Source organism: Ornithodoros turicata, chromosome 4 (genome assembly GCF_037126465.1).
Source record: "Ornithodoros turicata isolate Travis chromosome 4, ASM3712646v1, whole genome shotgun sequence".
NCBI lineage: Eukaryota > Metazoa > Arthropoda > Arachnida > Ixodida > Argasidae > Ornithodoros > Ornithodoros turicata.
This window is the reverse complement of record NC_088204.1, coordinates 26225657-26248876: the sequence shown is the minus strand read 5'-3', so window position 1 is coordinate 26248876 and position 23220 is coordinate 26225657. Positions and strand designations below refer to the sequence as shown.

At 47.1% G+C, this 23220-nt stretch overlaps 1 protein-coding gene across 1 annotated transcript in view; it reads right to left on the bottom strand.

Annotated features, from left to right (window-relative positions):
• Positions 1-23220, bottom strand: part of LOC135391363 (probable chitinase 10) — a 140891-nt gene that overhangs the window by 56022 nt on the left and 61649 nt on the right. The window contains exon 2 of the mRNA XM_064621614.1: positions 5256-5340. Coding sequence (XP_064477684.1) covers positions 5256-5340 — 85 coding nt within the window. The remainder of the gene's footprint in view (positions 1-5255; positions 5341-23220) is intronic.

Here is a 23220-nt window from a genome sequence, read left to right as displayed (position 1 = left end):
CGATAACGTAGGGGTGCGGGTCTCTATAGGGAAGAAGCATACTCTTTTGGTATCTCTAGGCGTCACAGAGCACGAGGATATTATCGATGGGTACCCGAAGGTTACGCGACGATATTTCGATATTTCTATGATGCTCCAGGAATCGCACCTATGTGGAAATCCAGCTCCTTTATTCGTCCTTTCATTTTAATCTTTTATTCCGTCGAAGGAATGGTGAAGGCTTGATATAAACGAGGGAGTTTTCGAAAATCGCAAGCGCCTTCCGATTCCGACTCCATACTGCTGCCAGTCAATCAGATATCAACAACGTGACGTCAGCCACTTCAAAGGCATCCGGCGATTGGCTTATCATGCTTTCGGAAACGTTATTCTGAAACTTCTCTACGTTCTCCTAAAACTCTCCACTAGTTACAATGCTGTCGAGCAGGTTTTCCGTGATGTGTTCGTGGTCATTGATTGATTGATTGATTAATTGATATAGACACGTAGAACCGTGATATATATGGGACCGTGATATAAATCAGAAAAGAAACCCATTGTGGCCGCTACCTGCTCCATTGTGAGAGATACATAAAAGCAAAAGAAAAATACAGTGTCAGATGTCCTACGCAGTTTGAGTGCAGAATCGGCACAAAACCTATTGACAATCGTATGGAGGCGACGTTCAGCATCAGACACTGGATATGGGTTTAGTACAAGTAAGCCGCGCTTGTCGAACGTCTATAATCGCAATAGTGTCGGAACCATTACAAATAACATTCTCAAAGTTTTAATCTGACGAGTGTTTCACACCCCACTCGCTCAACGCGACACATTCGCCGTCAGTGTACTCCAGAGTGTTAAACACCAGAGAGTTTTTCGTAATCACATCTCAAATAGGGGAGCTGACGACAAGTGCTTGTGACTTCAAACAGTTGGCGTGATGCGTTTCGTGTTTACTGCGACTATCCACAGGACGCAAGCGGCTGACTCCTGCAGGAAGGTACTTCTAAGTATACTTCGAAGCGTGCGCTTGGAAGAAAAATGCGAACCTCATTATCACCGAATTCTCCCATTTCGTGAAACTCCTTTCGGTAGCGGTACACCTCGTAACGAGTGGTGTCGGAGGGTTTCCTTCTGTGCAGAATTCAACCCACATTTTAGTAACGTCGACTGCGCCAAATTGTAAGAGAACCGTTCTATCACGCAACGGCCTCGAATGACTTTATTCTCCTCTTTTTCTCCACGTGTTCCCTCGTCCTTCCGTTGATGGCTACATCCTTTTCTTTAAAAAAAACTGCCATCATGCTTTCCTATTACTGGGCAACTTCCATACGGACATCAGCGGTTATTCGCGTGTCATGCAGGGCTTTAATGCAGGCACATTCACGCCATACAGCAACCTCCATTTGAAAACAACTACTGTGGCATCTATTGCGAATCTCCACCGCTTACGTCTCTTTCGCTGTCGCGAAACAATAGAGAGCTTTAGCACACCGTACGCTATCGCCTTTGCGTACGTAAGGACGTAAGGGATAGCGTTGGTTGTTCTGCGCGCGTACTGCGCGAAGCTCTCTGTTTGCTATGGGCGTGCGCAGAAGTATCGACGCTATCCGTTACGTACGCAAAGGCGATAGTGCACGATGTACAAAAACTCTCTATTGTCCTGAAAACCACTATCGTACAAACAAAGCAAACGCCGGTCCTCCCGTCTGTGCACACCATGAGCAGATAACAGGAATCGGGCCAGCGAGCGAACGCTGTGATACTCCAAAGTGTATTCTTGTTGTTCTTGCTGTTCAGTGGCCGCCTCCAGTGTGTGTCTCTACTCTCCATCTGGGCGTGACAAAAGAGGGGAGCCTACTTTACGCACCTCCTGCCTTACCATTCGGTATTCAGTGCACGGTGATGTAATGCTGCACAACGGTGGCATCGTCAAGTTTCTCCTCGCGACACTCATGCCGTCGCTTTCCGTCGCGTCTCACCATGTGGACCAGCTTCGTATAACTCCGATTCTCTACTGAGGAAGCCGTTCGCTTCCGGAGCGTAGAAGTTCTGTTGTCTGCCCAGGAACATCTCTGTTGCCGAAGAAAAATTAGAGCTTCATAGTCTGAAAAATGCCTTTCATAGTCCCTTTAACGGCTGAGCTATTGTGACGCGCCTTGTCGCAACATAATTATGCCACGATAGTAACGGTAGTTGCTGCACCCTTACATTGAAGGCACAGAAAAAGAAGTCGAGAGAGAAAGAAAACCAAAAAGTGTCAGACTCGCGAGAATCTGGTTTAAAACGTGCGCATTCATAAGAACTTCTCGATCTGGCACGCGGTCGTCGATAAGGCTTAATCCCAGGGAGCATCCAGTCCTCATATCTTTGTATTCCAACCGACCGTTTCCCGAGTCAGCACCAAGGTCCTTCGAATGAGAAATGTGCGGAGGAATATTATTTACCCGAAGCACAACGTCCTCGATAAACCTAACTTGAATAGTAACGTCGTAGACTAGTAAAGGTATATCGTTAGATCCATCCTGTTTAAGCGTACTGCAGTGGCATGATTCTCTCGACATGTTTCATCATAGCTTGTAAAAAAGCCCACATGCATACCAAGTGACTTCGTAATCGCCCCAAGGACTTGTGGGAGTGAAAATGGCTTGTGGTGGAAGACTGCATTTAGTTCGAAGAAAAAAACTGATACGTGGAACGTCGCACTTTGCTTTCCGGGGAAATCCCGATTATAGCACTGGGCTGACAGACTCCCAGAGATGAAAACGGTACAAGGAAGGCGGCCTTCCGCACCACCTCAGCGTATACTTATACGTTCTCGCCCGACTCAGCGGTCGTGCGAGAAAAATAAGACGAATGTTATGTGGAGCCCTGCGCCTAGGGTGCATCTTCTCGTACGAGGTGAGATGCAGGACTGGCCAGATAGTCAGTTCTGATACTGAGGTGAGACACCAGGACTGACCATTCACTTAAAGGACCGCTTTTCTTTTTCTTTTTTCTTTTTTGTGAACGAATGAGCTACCGGCGTGTAGGTCTTATTTTGTTCGAGGGTAATGTCCTTCTGATTGCATGTACTCCTGCCGGCGTTCCTCAGGTTGACGAAGGGACCTCCGGCGGTCAATCTTTCGTAATAGCTCTCGTTTGTTTCGTTGGCTTAGTCTTGCTCTTGTTGAATTGTGAATTTTCATTGTTCTCTACCGCTGAAGGAGCGACAAGCCATACGAAGGGAAGTCGCGAAAACAGGAAGGACGTGGGAGCAATTGAATGTTGTATTTCGCTTAAAATTCCTTTTTTAAAGAGAGAGGTCCGGTAGCAGGGCCGCTGCCTCTCGGGGCAATGCGTCGTGTTGCAGGACATTTTTCTTTTTTTGTATGATTTAGCATTGATTATCTGTCCTCTCGTACCGGCTCGGCAATGTCGAAGAACACAATCAATATGGTCTTGACATTGTATTTAATGTGCCAGACATTCTTCGACGCAGCATCAAAACAGGAAAGCAACTCAGGTCTCATACATAGACTTAGGCGTAGCTCTCCGAAGGCTGCGAGTCTTTCTCCTGCTTTCTTCTGTTTTTCTTTTTTTCCTGTAGACGGAAGTAGATATTGATGCACGATGAAGTGCGAGGTGCGACGCACGCAGCATGCTCACTGATACGCTTCCACAGAGCGAATGAGGGAAGGTACCGACTTCCAGCTCCGTGTATTTCTTTATGTATCCGTCCAGCTTTGCACGTGCGCTTGCACTGTATTCTCACGCATCCTTCCTTGTTGCCACTCTCCCACGCCACGGGAAAAGAAAACAATAATAGTTTTACCTGTCGTCGCAGATACTGCAAGCTCTAAAGCGCGTTCCAAGTATACAATGCAAATAAAGGCGCAATTTAGGTTCGAGCAGGGCCTTACTATATGCTTTTCAATACTGTTGATCACTGCTACACTCCTATACCAACACCAACGGTTTCTCTTCTGCTAATATCCCGGTATTTCTCGGTCAAGTATTTACAGACGTGGCATTGAACTCGTAATACTTCGAAGAAACCCCAACGATATTATGCTGCATCTTCCGTGTGCAAGGCTCCACTGCGGACTGGCGGGCACAGTTGACCTCCTGGAAAGCGAGACTCCTTCGCAGCCCTTTAGGTACACATGCCATCGGTCAAACCGAGCAATTGGAGCGAGACGGCTGCAGAGAAAACGGGTTCACAGGCTTGTGGATTGCTCGGCGGTCACCCGACGTTGAACCAGTTCTCCCCACTTATCGATATAAATCATACACGCCAATAAGTGGGTGAGGCGAAGAACACACGTTGTAATTGCGTAATAACTTTCTAATGCGAGCATAATATACTTTTAGTTTCTCGTCACACATACACAAACACATCTTTCGGCGCGTCGCAATTAAATCAATTATGCGAATGAGTAACACTAAAACTAAAACAATACGAGTAGTCTTAACTCGTCTAGACACTAGTCTTAACCTCCGCACGTCTGATCTGCGCCCGTAGTGATTGAACGTTCGTGCACCACACACGAATTGCATTGGTAGTTGCACGCGCAATGCAACTGTAATGGCTTCATTGTGCAACTCCAAGCTGTATCTGCGCCCAATAATTGGCAGGTGCAACATCTTTCGGCGCATTAAGCGATCGTGCTGGCGTTCTACGGCACTGGTATACAATTGATCTCCTGGGGGGCATATGTAAAGGAGAATACGCGGAGCGTTGGCTTTGCGTTCGTGGTTTACTGAAGGCAGGCGCTTTAGGACACATGTGATCCTTGTTACTACTCTGCACCTCGGCCACCACAGTATCTCCTGGAATGCACGCGAAACAGCGCTTTCTGCGGACTTCTACATGTAGTCTATGTTACTATCATCGTGGCCGACTGGATTACGACGTGGTGGGTTCAGATCTTGTCACGAGGCTCTGCTGTCCGATGTTCTGCTCTGGACAGGCCTTCCTCACGAATATCTGGACGCGTACTGGCCCCCATGTGTCCCACCGCATTGATGCTGTTCTCTCTCCATCTGTTTGCTTCTCTACATCACTCAACAGTTACATCGCGGTGCTAACGCGGAATAACGAAACAGGATTGTGTATCGTGCACAGTGTACGATCCATCGATATACAGACAGCGCACGAAGAGCTCTGTGTCAGGCAGTTCACGTAGTGAATAATTTCGTTTTTCCCGTTGGGTGTCCTTGCCAGTGCAGCTGAGAACAACGAAGGAAAACGGGACAAAAGAACGGTATTCAAACCGCAAGTGTATACTTACTTGTGAGGCTGACCTTCCTCAGAGGTTTCCTGGCTTCGGTGACGGCGCACAGCGCTAGCCCCAGCCATAACAGCCACCGCACGTTCTGCAGGGAAAAAAAGAGGAACACACCCGTTAAAACGAGGAATGCTACATTTGCGAGATATGAAGTGATTTCTTTCTCGTTATTCTCTCCTTTCATCATTAAAATAAAGTTGTTTTTGTTTTTCTTGTTGTTTAATGGGCACAAATGGGGTACTGATTGATAAGGCTCCTGGTGCTAGCATTAAACTCGGTGCCACGCGTGACCCAGGCGTATTAGCACTAGAGCGACATGGGCACTACGAAACGAGTGTCTTATTGCATGTTCCCAGTCCGAAGATAAAGTCGTCATGTGCTTGTATACGTGTGTGCTTTTGCGCGGCAGCTAGGATGCAGTGTTACGGAATCTAATACTGCCTATGTGCACCAGTGCAGCTCAGAACCTCTTTACAGCAGCGCCAAATTTTATCCATGACGGTTGTGTATGGCACAGTGACTGCTTAACAATATACAAATTAGTTGCCACCTTCGAAAAAAAAAGAGGAGGAAACATGGGTGCTCCAAGAGAGTACTAATGTGCGCCATCACTTGCCCAGAGCACCACACGACGGCGCAACATAAGTATGTGAGCCATTGAGTTGCGTAGACGAAACTTGAGAATGTGTTGTTTCTGTGTGTAACCCCCCCCCCCTTTCTCGCCCCTATACTCGTGCCAACCTCATCTAGGTTGAAGAGCGCATGCTATATGACCCTTCCTTCGGTATCGCTTTCTTCAGCGATTAGCCATACACGATTACAAGCACAGGGAACCTGCAACTACTTGTGCCTGCATTGCACAAGGCCAGTTTCGCCACGCGAGTATCACGACTACCAGTAACAGGCAGGCCTTTATTAACTTCGACAGCTTGGCAGGGCCGCACTTGCATATTGACTGCCAAGAGACGAAAACGTGGAGGAGCAGCGGCAAGCCGATTTGCACAGGGTTGTTCGCAAGTATTTTGAAGATATTTGCGTTTAAAACGTAATACTGTGGATTTCCGCGCTTATAACTGTAACCACTTCGTCTCTGCCTCGTCGAACGCATGTACCGAACAAAAAACGAGGCACGGAAAAGAGATGATCGATGGAACGACGAGTCGACGATGCTCAGTTCCTCCGGAAGCCTCCAACGACTTCGTTGCAAGAGTTCTCGCGTGGTGTAGCAACGATTGGCGCTGCGGTAAATCACGGTTACGTAAGATGCTAACGATGCGTTGACGTCTACGCGTGAAGTGCGACGAACGACCTTGCAAGGCTTGGAGAGACGGAACGCATTTCGAAGGGGAAGTGGGCGCGTAATATTGAAAATGTGACTGTTGATTGGAGCGAATTCAACCATGCTTATAGCAAACCATATAGTACAGACCCTGTGTGCGAGAGCGTTGACTTGGTTCCTCAAGGGATTGTGAAGATGACACGAAAAACCCTTCATGCAAACGACCCTCTCTTACCATAACGGGCGTTTCTTTGCTGTGTGTAAGATAGGAGGCTATAACTGTTATCGCATTCTTAAAACAGGACTTCACCACAACGCACTGAAGCCTAACCATTTCAGATAATGATATCATCATCACTCCTGAACTGTGAAGAGAGCGGGGTTTACAAATCACTTTTCCTACTTTTTGTAACAATTAGCAAAGAACAACAACTTTGATGATGAACAACAAATTTCGATGATGATGACTGGGGCGTTTCATCGTCACAGGCGATACTCTGTCCTTTCGGTCGTTGCATTTGATCGGTAATACGACGGTTTTCACCGGATAATTAGCATGATAGCATTGTCACAAACAGCCGTATACGTCTCTCGTTTTCAGCAAATGAACTATGTCATTCGTGTCATTCGATGTGGTGGTGGGCTAGGAGCGTGACATGCGGTGAAATTTTGCACAGTGCACAGTAGCGCGTGTGTATGCGCCACAAAGACTTGTGCGAACCGGCCTCGCGTGTAACCTCTCTGCGACGAATTGCGGCAGACCAACACTTGAGTAGGCAGCATGGAGGAAAGAAAGAAAAGGAGATACCTTGAGGGTAAAGGAAAGAGAAAAGCGTGTGGGAATTGTCGTGTGTATACAGGAAAAGTATTAGGTTCTTTGAGCCTTGTAAAGGTTACGTTACCTGAGAAGGCCAATAATGAGGTCTTGCGCAGGGCACTTTGTCACATCTGCAAACGGGCCACTTTGACACATCTCTCTGGGCATTCCTAAACTACACTAACGAACGGCTATGCAGACTGAAACCGGAAAACTAGTGGTGACGACGCACAGTGTGCCCCCCTGAAGTTGTGCTTCACTTGTTGCAGTGGAGCAGGGCGCCTCCTCTCAGTTGCCGATACTATATAGAGTTGAAAGTACCTTAAAGCGACATTCAGGCAGTTTATGTAGACGCCGTAGTTTAACAGCCTTTTGCTTGTAAACACAGGACAACAAGTTACAAACGTGACAGAGAACGCTTAACATTTTTAATTTGCTAGCAAAATTGAGGTAAAACGTTTCGGGGCGACATCTGGTTGTAAATAATTCCCAATTCGTCAAGCAACAGTGATCTATGTTTCCCACTTGCTGGTCCTGGTGACTACGTAGCCGACACGTAGCAAAGTTCTTTCGTTTTACACCCACTGTTGTCTGCATGCAATGTAGTGTTTCGCCGTACTTGACGAGGAATGCGCAATTTGTGGCCACTTGGTCATAGTGTCGTCTGTAATTTTCAATGTCAGTTTTCTGAAAATGTATGAGCGCGATCGGGACGCGAATTGGGACGTACGACTACTGAGGGCTCAGGCTATCGAATAGGAAGATCTCCTGCGATTGTATCCCCACAATGTCGTCTTGTCATATGTTTTAGTGAAAGGCCATACTTGATGCAGAGGAAGACTGCAACGACTATTGTTTGCGCCCGAAAAACGCTCCTCTCAACGGCATTAGCTTCAGCTGACAGTTGGACAAGAGCAGTTTTGTATGCTTATGCTGTCTTGCTTTCGGGGGATGGGAGGGGGGAGTTATTTTGCCAGGAAACGTCAGCCAGAAAGGACGGCTTGCTTTCAGGAACATGACCAAAACAATGCCCTAACATGCCAATATGCTGCCGTGGGAGCGGCGGTACCTCGCGCCGCTATGGTTGGTATGCAATATAAGTTAAACCCATCAAAAAGTGTCCATCCAAGGCGCATAGGGATCAACATTTTTTTAGACTTAGCGTTGCACTATTGACAAGGAAAATACCAAGTGTACGAGACGTTAAGAGGAGGCGTCTACGAAACGATATACAAACGAAAGCATATAAAAACGTGCCGCGCCAAGATTTCCGATATGATTTGCTCCGTGTTTCTTTATCTCTTCTCATACTCATGCAAAGAACACAATAGGAAATCCTTCCAACCTATGCGTACTCCACAATGCTGTCCAGTAAAAAGAACACTGACGGAGAAACATTGCCTACATAGTGTATAGCTGACTTTCATCAGTACCCGGTGCATGCAATCTGCAAAGCTCTTTTCCCTTCATTTTCTGCGGCGTAATTTTGTAAGCTGCAACACCTTCGCTGATACGCAATTCTCCCAATTCCCTTCGAATCATTCGCTTGCCTTGCGGGGGTGCTCTGCCTTCTTGCGGAATGCAAATTATATTTTTTACTGAAGAAAGTAGACCCAGTATAAGGCTAATGAAGAAATCGTTGCCAAAGTGCCAACCGTTAATTTTATGGGACAAGGCCACTGGTAATTCGCATCGATCTTTATTCAAAGGCTGTTATTCTGAAACTTAACTAGACGAGGAGAGCGCGGAGAGCGAAGAGCGAGCGCCATTCTAGATTCAACGGCAATTTTCGTGGAATAATTGCACGTCACGCTTCAGCTTGTCAGATGTTGTTTGCATCATACGCTGTAAATGAGCGACGAGTAGAGATGGAGCCAAAATACCCTCAGTGACCGTATGTTCACACGAGCAACATTCTCACAGAATATTCTAGTGGAAGAAAAAGCGAAAACACTGCTGAAGGAGTCGAAGTTCCGTCCCGCGTTATGTTGAGCATTCACACGGTGCCGGAATATCGGGAGTGGCGTACTGCGCATTTAGCAGACGACACGTAGCAGACGTCACCTGCCTCTTCTCCTGTCGTCTGCTACGGAATATCTTGTGGCTGTGTCGCAGGATATTCCCCACGTTTAGCAGTGTACGTGAAGACACGACGTCGAGCGCTCGCGATCACGTGACAGCAGAAAGCCCTGACGTTGAGGTTGCGATGATGCGCCAGTTTGTTTTCCTCAGGACGGCGTCGGGAAAGGTACGGGCATTTTCATTAGCTGCGGCACACTTGGTCTACAACATTCTTGGTATGTAACATTCTTCATTGGATAAATGAGAACACCTTGGTCATGATGCATGGAAAGTAATTGTTCTCAGGCTAGAACATACAAAGGGACAGACATAACACAAGCCTCGAGACAATTTTAACAAAATTGCTGCCAATTTTTACAAAAATTTGCTCGAGTACAGGCTAATACAATATTTGATGCGCACTCAAATGCAGTTTTTAATGCGCACCTCAAATGATCGACGATTTCCGAAGATAGCGCTTGCGTTATCTGAACGAATTTGACATTGCCACGCTTCTTCCACTTTTCCTTCCAATTATTTTATCCTAATATCAGTGTGCTGTCTTCTTGTATTAGGCCTTTGTATCCGTATGTTTAGTAGGCAAAAAAGAAAGAAAAAAAGCACTGACGGAAAATGAAAGCTAGTCTCGAAGGGCGTTGGACCTTGATTAGGGGCTAAAGTATACCTAGATCTTGCTCGGTTGCTCACTTCTATGTCTGACAAGCTGCTTAACATGAATTCGACATGAACACGGTTACGCTTACTGGGTGTGCCGAGATCTCGGAAGAATTTCAATGAAAGAAAACCACGGTGCCCTATCGCGACCGTCTGAATGCATATGATGGTATACCAGATACTGTCATTTGGGATACTGTGATTTCTTCTGCCTTGTACGATAGCATCCCCATCAGAGAATAGGCACAGGTAGTTTTCGTGGGGCCTTCTTCGAGCCTTTTCCATCCCGCACACAGAGTTAGCCATGATTAAATGCCCCGCACCGACGACGTGTTGCCTCTCAGGTGTCGATAATGTATATTTGTCCGTACTGTTACTGCTGTCCCACCTGTAAATGAAGTGGCCCAACACATTGGTTAATCTGATCGTGAACTCGAAAGCAGTAGGAACCGTGTCCCCTCGACTGTACAAGTCGTGTAAGCATGGAAGCCATTGCGAGGGCCCGTTAAAGCTGCGAACAATCTGCTGAAAATCCTTCTGGAGCCTCTTCGCCTCTATATTAGGAGAAAGCTGAAGGATGAAAAGGCCTTTGAGGGTCTCAAGGAAGTTGAGGAATTTCTGGAAGCGAGCACGATCGAAATCGCAACACTACAATAACTTCCCATTGTGGCCGCTCGTACTCGCAGCATCAACGTGTCTCCTCATACTATGGGCACAAAGCTCCGAGAAGGCGCTGCTCAACTTCACGAGAACGAAAGGTGACTCTCGCCAGGTGAGTTGAACGGCATAGTTGTCAACGTGTGTCTGTCACCTCTCTCTTGTTAACAGATTTTACTTTTCACTTTCCAAACATCTGCTCTTCTTCACTCTGCATCTTTACTTCGTCGTACAAGAACTCCTCCGAACCAACGGAACATTCTTGCACAGTACACAGTGGAACAGAAGAAACTGAAGTATCGTTCTCGTCTTTGTTCTACCTGAACCTTGTCTTCCTCCTGCCCCACTTGTGGAGTGCGCGGCGACCTCGCCACGTCAACCTGGCTTGTGGGCAAAATCACCAAGAGCGTGAACCCCTGGAATTTTCTATGCAACGTATTGACAAAAGGTCGTTCAACTTCGCGAAGATTCTCGGACTGTGGTTGAACGCTTCCCACCAGATCTGAGGCGTTCGTCTTCTCGCGGAGTTCTTGTGCTCCACTGGTCTGGCGACGGACTTCAGAAAGTGCTCCCACCATCATCATTCAATGTATGTGTGTGTTCTAGTAATTGTGGTTTTTCATTTCTGAACGTATAATGGCACATATCTTTAGCTGCTACGAGGGGTAGCGGAAACTACATCTCAATTGTATTCAACAGAATATACACGTGCAGGATGAGTAACAAAATTCTGTGTCCTAATACTTGAGGAAGTCAGTTTTGTAAGACAACATTGCTCACAAACCGTTGGCGTCGCCCGCTCGTACACAAGGCACCATGACGTGAAAAGCTACGTGCCTTACAGAACGAATAGGAGTAATTTAGAATCCAGTACACTAGATTTTTTACTGATTTGAGACTTTGCGCGCTCAAGGAATGAACGTTTTTAAGAGGTCATTTTGGTACACATCGACTTTATCTTTGTACCACTGAGATTGTGCTGTCACATCCCCTGTCACTCACACTTGTCCACACGCAATCAGTGTTTCGATAATCTCTCTACAATGCATGGCATGTACGCCTTCGCGTCAAAGCCTCTCTTCCGGCACATTCGTCTTCCACATAACCATACCGATAACATTCACTGTGCAAGACCTCTGGAGCCCAAGAGACGATGGGCGTTTTTCAATTGACTGAGGCAAAGGATCGCGTCGTCGATCGGAGCGATTATGAGATGGAGTCGCCTTTGAAATGGGAGCAACAGCGTCTCATGCATCGCCGCGGATTTGGGCCGTGTCTACTAGCTGTCCTTAGAGGCAGCGACGACGGCAGACTGATAGCGACATCAAGAAGGTCGTTCGACTATCGACGCTCCAGCCTTGGAGCACTTGATATCCCGCGGCGGTGAGAGGCCGATGGTGCGCCTGCACGTCATTTGCAGCGCGGCAGAGAAACGATGGTAACTGTGCCCAAGGCTGCACTAGATTCATAAGAAGTATAGTGAAAGGATAATGGAGAAAGGTAATCGTGAACGTAAACGCTTCAATGAGCACCCTGCAAGGGTAACTTCAGTTGGCACAGCAAATGACGAAGATGTAAAGGTGCCGCAAACGTCAGCTGTGTAAACGAACATCATGACTCCTGACTGCAAAAGGGTTGAGAAAGTGCTCTGGACGAAAAAAAGACGAAGAGTATTCACTTCTGGTACAACTGTCAAGATCGTTGCGCGCACAACATGTTTTAAGTTGGTTTGGAAATTTTCCAATGCGCACTGAGATTGCCCCAGAATGGCATGACTGAGCCAACTGAGCATGCTAGCCAAACCTGAGCATAGCTTTTCTTCGAAAGCGCAGCTGTTGTGCTTGTTGGGTGGCCGACTGCCACTTCAGCTGGCGATACCAATGTTGGCACCACGTGTACCCTTCCCTTAGAGCCACAGGGGTGACAAAAGGTTCACATTTTGTAACCACCCTCAAGGGGTGGCTTGAAGCAAAATCGCCATCTTGTCCTCGGCCCACCTCACACGAAACGTCATCTTGACGTCATGTGACCTTGTTTGTGTCCTCTTCTTGCGCTAGCCGACATTACCTTCGCAGCATAAAATCAACAGATTTTCCTGTGGTAAGTTACACGGTGTTTCTTAGTCGACGTAGTAATTTATTCCTGCAAATGCTTAGTGCATCACATCGACAGTAAGCCTTAGCACCGGCGTCGTAATCACGTTCTGAATGGCGAGCAGTACGAGGCCACATGCGCAAGCCGACATGTTTAACTGCAAGAACAGTCGACACAGCTTATTGGTATAGATCGAAACACGTCAAAAAACGACACACAGAAACGGCAGTCGAGCGGCCTACAAACGGCTCAGCTGCTGACCATGGGCGCCGTCGCCTTTATGGTAACCTTATGATGACGTTTGCAATTACGTCAGGCCAGGACCATAGAAATCATAAGAAGAGAGACTAGAAGAAAAGCTGGGAGAGAGAGTAATGGAGGAGAGCAAAGGTGATGTACCGAGGCAAGACCCTCTCCCAATGTTGAAGTCCGGGAGGCGCCGTGATCGATATTGTAGGTGCATTCATTTCGCCTGCACCTCCTGAACTAGTTCAAGCAGTGCAACCTTCTCGCATTCTTTTCGCCATAGACCTGGCATGTATTTAAGAACCGGTGCAGGACCGGTGCAGCACTTTTCTTTCGAAAAGAATGGACTTTGTGGATTCGGCCGGATTCGGGCACAGCCTTTCCACGTGTGAGACGTTTGAAGACTAGATGCGTTCTGCGCAACAGTATCCAATCCAATGGTAGCCGCTTCCGCTTCCACTGGGCTCCGTGTGCCATGCCGTGTGCGAAGTGTATTTGTTTTGTCTGCCATCACCTTCGTGCTTGGATTCCTTGGGGAACGAGTATCGTACCGTTTAAACATTGTGCTGCCACATGAAAGGACTGCGCAGGGAACTCGTAGGAGACACCGTTCGTAACACGCCAGGCCTACCGTATCTATCCTGGCGGCTCACATGTTGAGATGCCCCCTTCGCTGGCTTAGTTTCTAGATACTATAAGAGTTCTATGGTCAGGACATGACCAGAACTTATTCTGTTCCCCGGGTGCGCTACCGTCCGTGGAGCGATATGTGATAGAGCACCCCTGTGCTTGGAGCACACGAAGAAGCCAGCTCACGTGCTTGCTGCATTCATGGATATGTATATTCCTCGCCGCAGTGTTGCTGTGATCAGGCTCACCGCAAGGTGTGGTGGAGCGGTGGCATGCTATGTCCAAGCGCTCTACCTGCCGGTGTGGCGGCATGTTCGTATATGGGTATCGTGCGTCCTGGGCCGACTCCACGGAGAAGTGTGGCGACATTTGTCTTAAAGCGTCTGAGAAAAGCCCATAGTTATTTTCAAAACAAATGGAAGCACCCAGACCGCACCCTGAAGGACCCTGGTTCAATCCCCACTTGCTACAACGAAGCAGGTTCTTACATGAGTGTTTAACCTGACGACTAGCGGATCAAGTCTCCTCATTCAAGTTAGTTCACATCATTTACCCATTCTACTTAGAGTTGCACTGTAGACATCTCTTGTGTGGCTAGTAAAGCTGCAGGTCAGTGCTCATCGTGGGTCTGTGCCTGATTGTCGTACTCCGAAATTATGCGGCCGGCACTTGGTGCAGAAATGTTGTGTTCATACATCTCCATTTCGTTTTGTTCCTATGTAATCTAATCTAGCACGATCAGATTGAGCATGAATGTCCATGGAAGGAAAAGAGAAAAGAAAAGCTACTTGAGCCAGACGCTCGTGCAACAGTCGTCCCCCATCTGTTCTGTTGATCTAATACAGTTCCAGGATATTAAATTATCTGGTACGTGTATTTCTGTTGCACTGCTCGCGACACGGTTGTCTGAAATCACCGATCAGTGGGTCCAAAATCCGCGCTTCCTTGGGTGCCCTCCGACATGTTGTGTCAATATTGTATTTAAAGGTACTTTACATGATGCACATGTGCAGCACTCGAACATGTGTACATTTACTGTGGGATCAAGAGCTGGACGTTAATTTCAGACAACCGTGTCGCGAACGGTACATAGAGGCATCGGTGATATCTTTCAACACCCAGAAGCCAGAAGGAAATGGACGGCTGGGGCCCGGTTTTGCCAACGCCGATTAACATGTGAACCGAAATCAACGGTCACTTAACTTGAATTTAACGCTGAACTCTGCTCTACTAAAGGGAGTTATTGGTCACTGAAGCACTCGTCGCGTCACCAGCTAACGTTTGTAAAAATAAATAAATAAAGGAATTGAGTGTTAACGTCAAGTTTTGGCAACCCAGCCTTCGCCCAGCCAGGTAAGCCAAATAGGTGACTCGCTGTGCTTCTGCGACTCCTGGCCTTCTTCGTTCTTCTTCGTTCTTCTTCTTAAATGAACCTTGGCGTCCGGAAATGTTGAGCCGTTTTATTACCGACAACAACGCCGAAAACCGGACGCGAATTAGTGAGTAGTTTTTGTGCAATTTGATGCGATGCATGACAAGAGCAAGACGACAAATGATGAGCTAGAGCATAGCGGAAAACTTGGCGAAGTAGTCTGCCGAGCGGTGCCGAACATTACCCTGTCGGTCTCATGCACACATTTTCGATTGCGATCGTCCCTTTACAGCAGAGATTACTTTTCTTTCTTTTCCTTTTTTTCTTTCTTTCTGTCCAGTATTTTCTGATTTCCCTTTTGCCTTGCTGTTTTGCCTCGCTTTCTACACTGGATAAAGTGGTGGTGATGGTGAAAGGGCTGGCCGCTGTCGGCCACACAGAGGTGGGCAACGTCACGACTGGCGCCCTGGAGAATCAGAACCGCACGACACGCTCATGCGGCCAATGAACGCTCAGAATAACATCGTTTTGTCTTCCAAACATTTAAACTTTAGTATTCTGTAACATGTACAGCTCCCGTCAACCTTAATAAAAACACTGAAAAAAAAAAAAAACTCATTTCCGAGCCACGCTGGGGGCACTGGGTCACCGCATTAAACTAACGGAATAATTTTGTTGAATTAAGATTTCCTCGTGGCCCCAAGGGTTGCTGTAATCGCGCACGGGAACGAGACCATATTTTTTCCAGTGTTACGTCGTAGTGGCGTCTAATTCCGTAGGCCTAGAGTATCCGGCATCTAATACCGCCATTGAGACAACAGGAACAGTGGATTGTACTGGAAACGGTATTTGCGCTCTCGATTGCAGCTTCGTGTGGTATTTCTTTCAGTTTGTGATGTCTGAAGCGCTCTGATGGCATATTCCGGGGGTACGCTGCTTATGCCGGCTGTGCATCTTATCACCATGCGCGTGCCTTCAAAGCTGTAGCGAACTCTATCCCCCCCCCCCCCGTGAGCGTGCGCATAATAAAAATTATAAGTCGTCAGTGTGTTGTGCTGAAACTCAGAACCCAAGAAGGAAGCTTAATTGTTTTCCTATCTAATCGTAATATATTGTGGACACATGTAGATCCCATTGACGTTGCCGTTCTACTACCTAGTGGTTTGACCCGCGTGAGGACCTCTTACTGCAGTACACGTTTAAATTCTTCTGGCTCAATTGCCGGTATCAGATGCAGAAGCTCACCCTGATTAACAATCGAAGTGATGAAATGATTAAGTATACAGGCATACAACCATTCATAATCGTCTCCTGCTTATTTGTCGCTAGCGTATGCATCTGAGCTCCATCTACTCTTCTTATTTTACTTATTCCTTTTATCTTCAAACAAGATTATCCTCGCAGCGTTGTAGAAGGGAAGAATGTGGCTAGACCTCCGTAGTAATCCTGATTAATTGCCCAAATTTGCGCTTCAGAAGCATATGCGATAACAAGAGTTCCCGGAGTCAACTGATGCTACCGTAGATGTCAGAGCAAATGGAACTTCGAAGGCTAATAACGGCTACTATCTCAAAGGATCAAGTAGGTGCACCCGGCGAGACAGCGATCTCACTTCCCATACGCCCGTTTAATAATGTATTGACCTTCACGCAGTGGGAGGTACGTTTTCTAACATCCCCTTCACGTGTCCTCTATAACAGTGGCACACTCTAAAAAGGATACTTCACCGCATTGTACGTTCTGGGCCCACCATTACATAATTGAGAGAAGATATACGCATTTTTGTGCGGCGACACGCTGCACGTACAGGAGGGTACGACTGCGGATAGTTTCGATCACCTCGGGTTCCATTCCGTGCGCTTGAAATCTGCGCTAAAATGGGGAGTAATTGCAGCCCTCACCTTGAAATTTACTCCCCAGTCCTGCACAATGGCCTCCAAACTTCGCATGTACTCCCACGCATTTAGTCGTTTTCACAGCATGTTACTCAGGAGGATAGCGTCCTGGGTAGACTTCACATGAAAGTTCACCGCGTGACAAGCTCCTAGCCAACCATCATCCCGACTGACATCGCTCTCTCCTCCGATTTGTTGAAAACGGGAGGCGTACCCCTTTTTCTGACACTTACGCAGTTGTGTAATTTGTCGCAAAAAGGCGCGCATTCCGCGCTTTCCCCTATCAGGAATGATAACGGTTCCACGATGTGCAACGGTTGGCCTTCAGCATGTTCTGTGGTGGAGTGCTGTCTGGGGTTTTTTCTGGGTTCTTCAGACACATGTCGGCATAGTTCCCTTAGAAGTCGGCCCAGGACGCACATTCCCCCAGGGCGTTTGCAGTGACGTTGCCCGCCTCTGTGAGGCCGACAACGGCGAGCCCTTTCACGAGCACCACCAGCACCAGCTGTTTTAAGAGTGTAGGATATCAAAGACAACGATGGTACACTCTTAGAAATGACCTTCCCCACATAGCACGCTCCTAGCCAACCATCATCCCGAATGACAACGTTCTTGCCCCTGATTTGTTGAAAACGGGAGGAGGAGCCTATTTTGTGCCCATTATGCACGGCACAAAATAGGCTCCTCCTCCCGTTTTCAACAAATCTAGGGCGAGAACGTTGTCATACGGGGTGATGGTTGGCTAGGAGCGTGCTATGTGGTGAAGTTCATTTTTAAGAGTGTAGTGATGACGATGAGGACGATATAGAAATAATTTAAGCATCGAGCTGTTACGGAATCGCGCCTTTCGACATTACTCGTCAAACGTGCGAAATGTGCCGTGTAACACGTTCACTGATCGAGGTTATTTTTTATTTTCTCTTTTTTGCAATAAACACGTTTCGGTAGGCGTCTCAGTATCAAAGGAAAAGTACATCTGCCTCTTATATCGCCTGAAAAGGAAGACGCGTTTTTCGCTGAGGAAATAGACTGCAGCGGATCAGGATGGGGGGGGGGGGGGTTACCCTAATGTGGGACACGATCAGAGGTACTGTTCTACATGCAGACGCAGTCCACGCCTCCAGGCTGTTGCAGCATCGGCGTTATGCCCTCACGTCGGCGCACTTGTCATCCGGACGGCAACATTTCACTCGTTACAACAGCCTTGCATTTAAAGCCCTACCGCAGCGAGCTTTCTTGTTGAAGCGTTCTATAAATAGCAGTGTTAGCTCGCATTGAGGTTACGTCAGCCGACAGCCGCAACCACTGTTAAGATGAAGCAGGCGTGCGTGAAGTGGGTCTTACGAACACAGGACGTTTCAGACCAATTCTCGAGATGTGTGATGTCATGATACAGGACTACTGCCTGAAGGCGAATGTTCAATTCACAAGCTCTCGCTGTATATAGGATTAGACTGAGATATTGTATGCTCCTGGACGCGGTGTTGTTCAATTTTTTCTTCTCCTGACCGCCGTAATGCTGAGGCGGTTTCTTTGTCCACGACTTATGCATCTGAGGAATGTCCAAATAATCTCGTCTTCTGTTGAATGCTGCGTGAAAGTCAAATCTGTCGGTAATTCATGCGCTCCACCCAGTCGACGGCCACTACGAGCGATGTTTCTTCCGGCTTCGACGCAATTGTAGGAGGCTGGAAATGACGCTCACTTTTCAGCCTATGTGCTTGGAGCGAGCATTGCAATCTAATAGTAAGCGTTGCTTTCGAGCAAGACCTGGAGTGGTATAATTCCATCATACGTGCCAGCATGATGTCAGTAAAAGGTGATGTAGATTCGCACTATTGAGCCTTTAATATTGACAGTGCAAAACAGAGGAATATTCGTTGAAATCAAAACTTTCTGACTTACAGAATTGCACGCATCCATAATAGGCGTTGAGAGAAATGTGTGTTTTTTTTTGTTCCAAGATTACGGATTGAAATGCAGGAGACTCCTCGTAAGAATCAAACTAGTCGCATGGAGAATGAATTATCTTGTTTCACTGTCTCTACGCTGCGCAGTTACATGTGCACTGCTGTTACTGTACACCGTCACTATGTGGCACGTCGCACACAGCCATACGTTCGCATTAAATATAGTGTTTTTCTCATTGCTGATGTCGACAGCAGTGTCGGGTGGAATGGAAACCGTCGGTCGTCGTATGCCCACCCGCACTTTTTATCCACACTAGTGGCATGCGAAAACTTTGCGCTTGCCCTGGACAAAGCGCTTGCCCTGGAATCTCGCACGTTGTCGTTCACCGTCTTCAAGTGAGGCTGCTCCAAGTGCGCAGCAACACTTCATACTTACGGAGCATCACAGCAGCACGTATAGTCTGTGATAAGGCATTTGACCGAGAGGCCCTGGTTCAACTAGCGCCCGATGAAGATTCTTTTCAATGTTCTGCGCTTGAGTGAAGAATCAGATAGGGAAGGGGGAGGGAACGCCACACTGGACAGTTCAGAGATCACGCTTCCGCGAGAATGCATTCTGCATTAAAAACACTAGAGGTTGACCATTCAAGATTGGGGTTCGCTAGATCCATGCTGCATAACACGCATACACTTTTGACCTCATGGCTACAGAGATAAAGTGAGCTGAATCGCTGCTCGACCTGTCTGTGCCGTATTATGTGTACACTCACACAAACGCACTATCTATTCTGCAAGTCCAATTGCGCGAATAAATTGCGCAAGACAGTGCGTAAACGTTCAGTGGCCCATCGCACCCCAGAAAGTTCTCCATGTTAGAAGAGTAAATAATATTTCCTGTTGCTATATATCTATATATTGCAGCGTGTGTTTATCTCCCCCTACACCTCTTGTTTGCGTCCTTACAGCTGGTTACTTTACACTTCCATGTTAACCTGTCCATCGTTCGTCGTTCATTCGAGCAAGGCCGGATATATCTTCACAACAACAGGCAACAGAGTATGCTTCATAGCTTCGACGACGTCACATGCAGTCGGAGGCGATTCAAAACCACTCGGTAGATCGTCGTGTAGAGTATTAACATTATTCGAACATCGGACAATCCGAGCACGACATCAGCGTTGGCTCGAACGGCATCAACGTTACACAACTGTGTATCAAACATATCGCCTATCAATCAATCAAAACAATCCATTAACCTTTACTTCCGCCGAACTGCTCGCGTATTGACTTCCGGCTTTACGAGAGTTTTATGAATCGCCGTTTAGTAGTTGCTACAGCTCCTGTGTTTGCTGTCATGACTTCAAATGGAGTTCGTCTGCTGAGGTCTTATTGCTCCTAGAAATTTGATAAGGCACATATGGAAATCTAACACGATCTGGATTGGATTGCGTTGGACAAAATTAAAATAGAAGTTTCTTTCATAAATGTGGCGCCGCCTACACCGGAGCGCTTGAAGCTGACCGCACTGTTGGTGGAGATTAATGAAGAAATGACACGAGAGAAAATGGGAAAGTGAAAAGAAGAAAAAGAGTGATTAACTGATGACCGCGGGGGTCACTAAGCGGTACCGTTCAGGAAGTTTTGTGTGCGTGGGGGAGGAGGGAGTATCGTTTATCGAAAGAAGGAAAAAAAAGGAAGGAAGGAAGGAAGTTGTGGAGAAATTGTAATTGAACAACTCCGATATTTTTGATGACCTTGCAGAAGACATGAGTCCCACAATAAGGGTCTGAGTTGGCTGTTTAGAACATGCACCGTAGAACAGTTATGAGAACACCGACATATGAGAGAACATAAGGAGAGGGAAGTCAGTAGAAAAGTAGTCACACCGTACAAATACAAGGGTAAACAACAAGGGTAACTACAACACGTGAAGCGTAAATATTGTGTAGATACGACATTTCCTGACTTCATGTTGCCCAACATTACGGCGAAACCCAATAGCAAAGATACACGGAATATCTCTATGCAATATGATTCCTTTTAGCTAATATGCGGTCAGTTACGTCCTTAAGAAAGGAACACCCGTGAAACACATACAATTCTAACTGTTCTAAATATCGATGTCTGCGGTATGATTCACGAATGATTTAGCACCCAAGTGGGCTGCTTGTCATATAGCGTCAACGACGACACCGGCTTTTTACGGCTTTCCAGACGCTTTATAACGTAGGGTACACTCTTTTTTTTTTTTCCCCTCAGAGTGCGCCTCATGTGCATGTGCCGATCGAGACAGTTGTGGGAAACTGGCGTTTGTGGCTCGTTGCATGGTGGAGGCTAACGAAACTTTGTTCATTGATTTAAAATGACTCCCGCATATTTGTCCCGATCCCGATGTTTTTCGGTTTTTGTGGACGTCACGTCGCTTTATGTAACATCCAGATAATCTTTGCGCCTCCAGGGTCACAAGCACTGGAATAGTTCAAAGCAGATGGACTTTTTTATTTCTTACAAACAAACATGTGGGCATTTTATTCATCTATTCACCATTAAGGTTCCAAAGTTCCAGTTGCCGTTCTGCAGGATTTACACTAGTAAAGTGTTGAAATATGCCAGTGGAGGGCCTTCATTCTGATGGATACCGCGGATCCAACTGCAGCTTAGCCTATACTGACAAATCCACATGAATGTAGAATCAATCATCGTCAATAATGTATCGGTAACGCGCTCGACAACAGTATCATTTGTATTCAAAAGCCAAAGAATACTTCGGTCCACGCAAAGAACACGTTGCACAATCGTTTAGGATTTGTAACCAGGCCCAAGCTGCAGTTTGAGAGTCTGTTATTCTAAGATTTACGAAACAACAACGACAACAACTACATGAATGACGGTGGATGGGGCGATTAACCGCAACAATTGCGGTACCATACCTCAGTGCATTAATATATGAGTGGGATGACGATGAAAAAGATGAGGCATACAAACTCGCACCCTGCGGCGCGTGCAACATGTCGCACCACTGCGCAGACAAGCCTAAGGTGGAACATCACGGTACCATTATTATTATTATTATGACACAGGTAGATGAGATATCATACACGCAAGTGCGTCATAACTCATGGGGACACTAATTTATCCGGTCAGCCACCGGACATGGGCGCGGATGCATAGATGCTGGATGGCATGATGGCATGGATGGCAGCATGGATGGCAGGATGACTGCTGTGAAGATCACATCTCCGCATCCATGGCAAAAGTTCTGAGGTCAGATGAGTTCAAGCAGGCTAGTAGACGTCAAGAACATATGGGACGAGTGCAGGCATTAACGGTGCTGCACAGGGTTAGAACAAGGACCGAAGATTGCGGCAAGGCTGAGCGGCTTGTTGTTTATACGGGTCAGTTGGGACTGCAGCATTGCTCTCTCCGAACTGTATGGAGCGCAGTCGATGAGGACGTATTGAATGCCTGCCACCATGCGGCGGTTGGAACACGATCTGGTTGAAGCATACCCTAGTCTGTGTCTGAACTGCAGGGTGAAGGGAGGAGAGACAGCGAGCCTGGGAAGGAAAACGACAAAGTTGAATCAATACGGCGTGCAACAAGGACTTGTCTTGTCTATAATGTCCCGGCGACATTGTTGCGCCGCGATTGGTTGGATCATCGCCGACAAGAATGTCCTCCTGTCACCACGGGTCAACATATTCGGTATCACCGCCTCGCATTGTCTGGCAGCGGCATCCACTCTGTCAGCCTCTACATTTCCGCTTAGTCCACAGTGACCTGGGATCCACTGAAAAGTGATGGAGTGATCAACGTCGCACAGACGCTGAACGTCACTGAGGATGTCCGTGATGCCATGCTCTCTATGCACTGCAGGGCTGCCCTGGAGTTCGTGGTACCCCCCCCCAATTCGGGGACCCTCGCGCAGATCATACCGCAAGGACGACAAGTTGCCGTAAAGTTCTGCGGACGTAGATTAAGTGCAGTGTGCCAGGCGATACCCGTGAGACACCGATCGATGGATCGATGGATCGATGGAATAACGAAGGCGGCCGATGAACTTACAGGTGTAGAGGACCCGTCGGTGGAGAGGGCAGTGGGCTCAGTGTATACGCTAAACGCTTTATGAAACAGTGTTTCATCTTGCACCGTAAAGTGGATGCAGGATTTGGGTTCTTGCATATTCTGGCGACACTACAATCTTATAGAAGGTCGTAATGCTGGCACCAGACATGCTTTGTGGAACGACAAAGCATTGATACAATTATAAACGATACTAGATATTATGCCACCATACGGCAAGAAAAACACATCCAGATCAAATGAAATAAT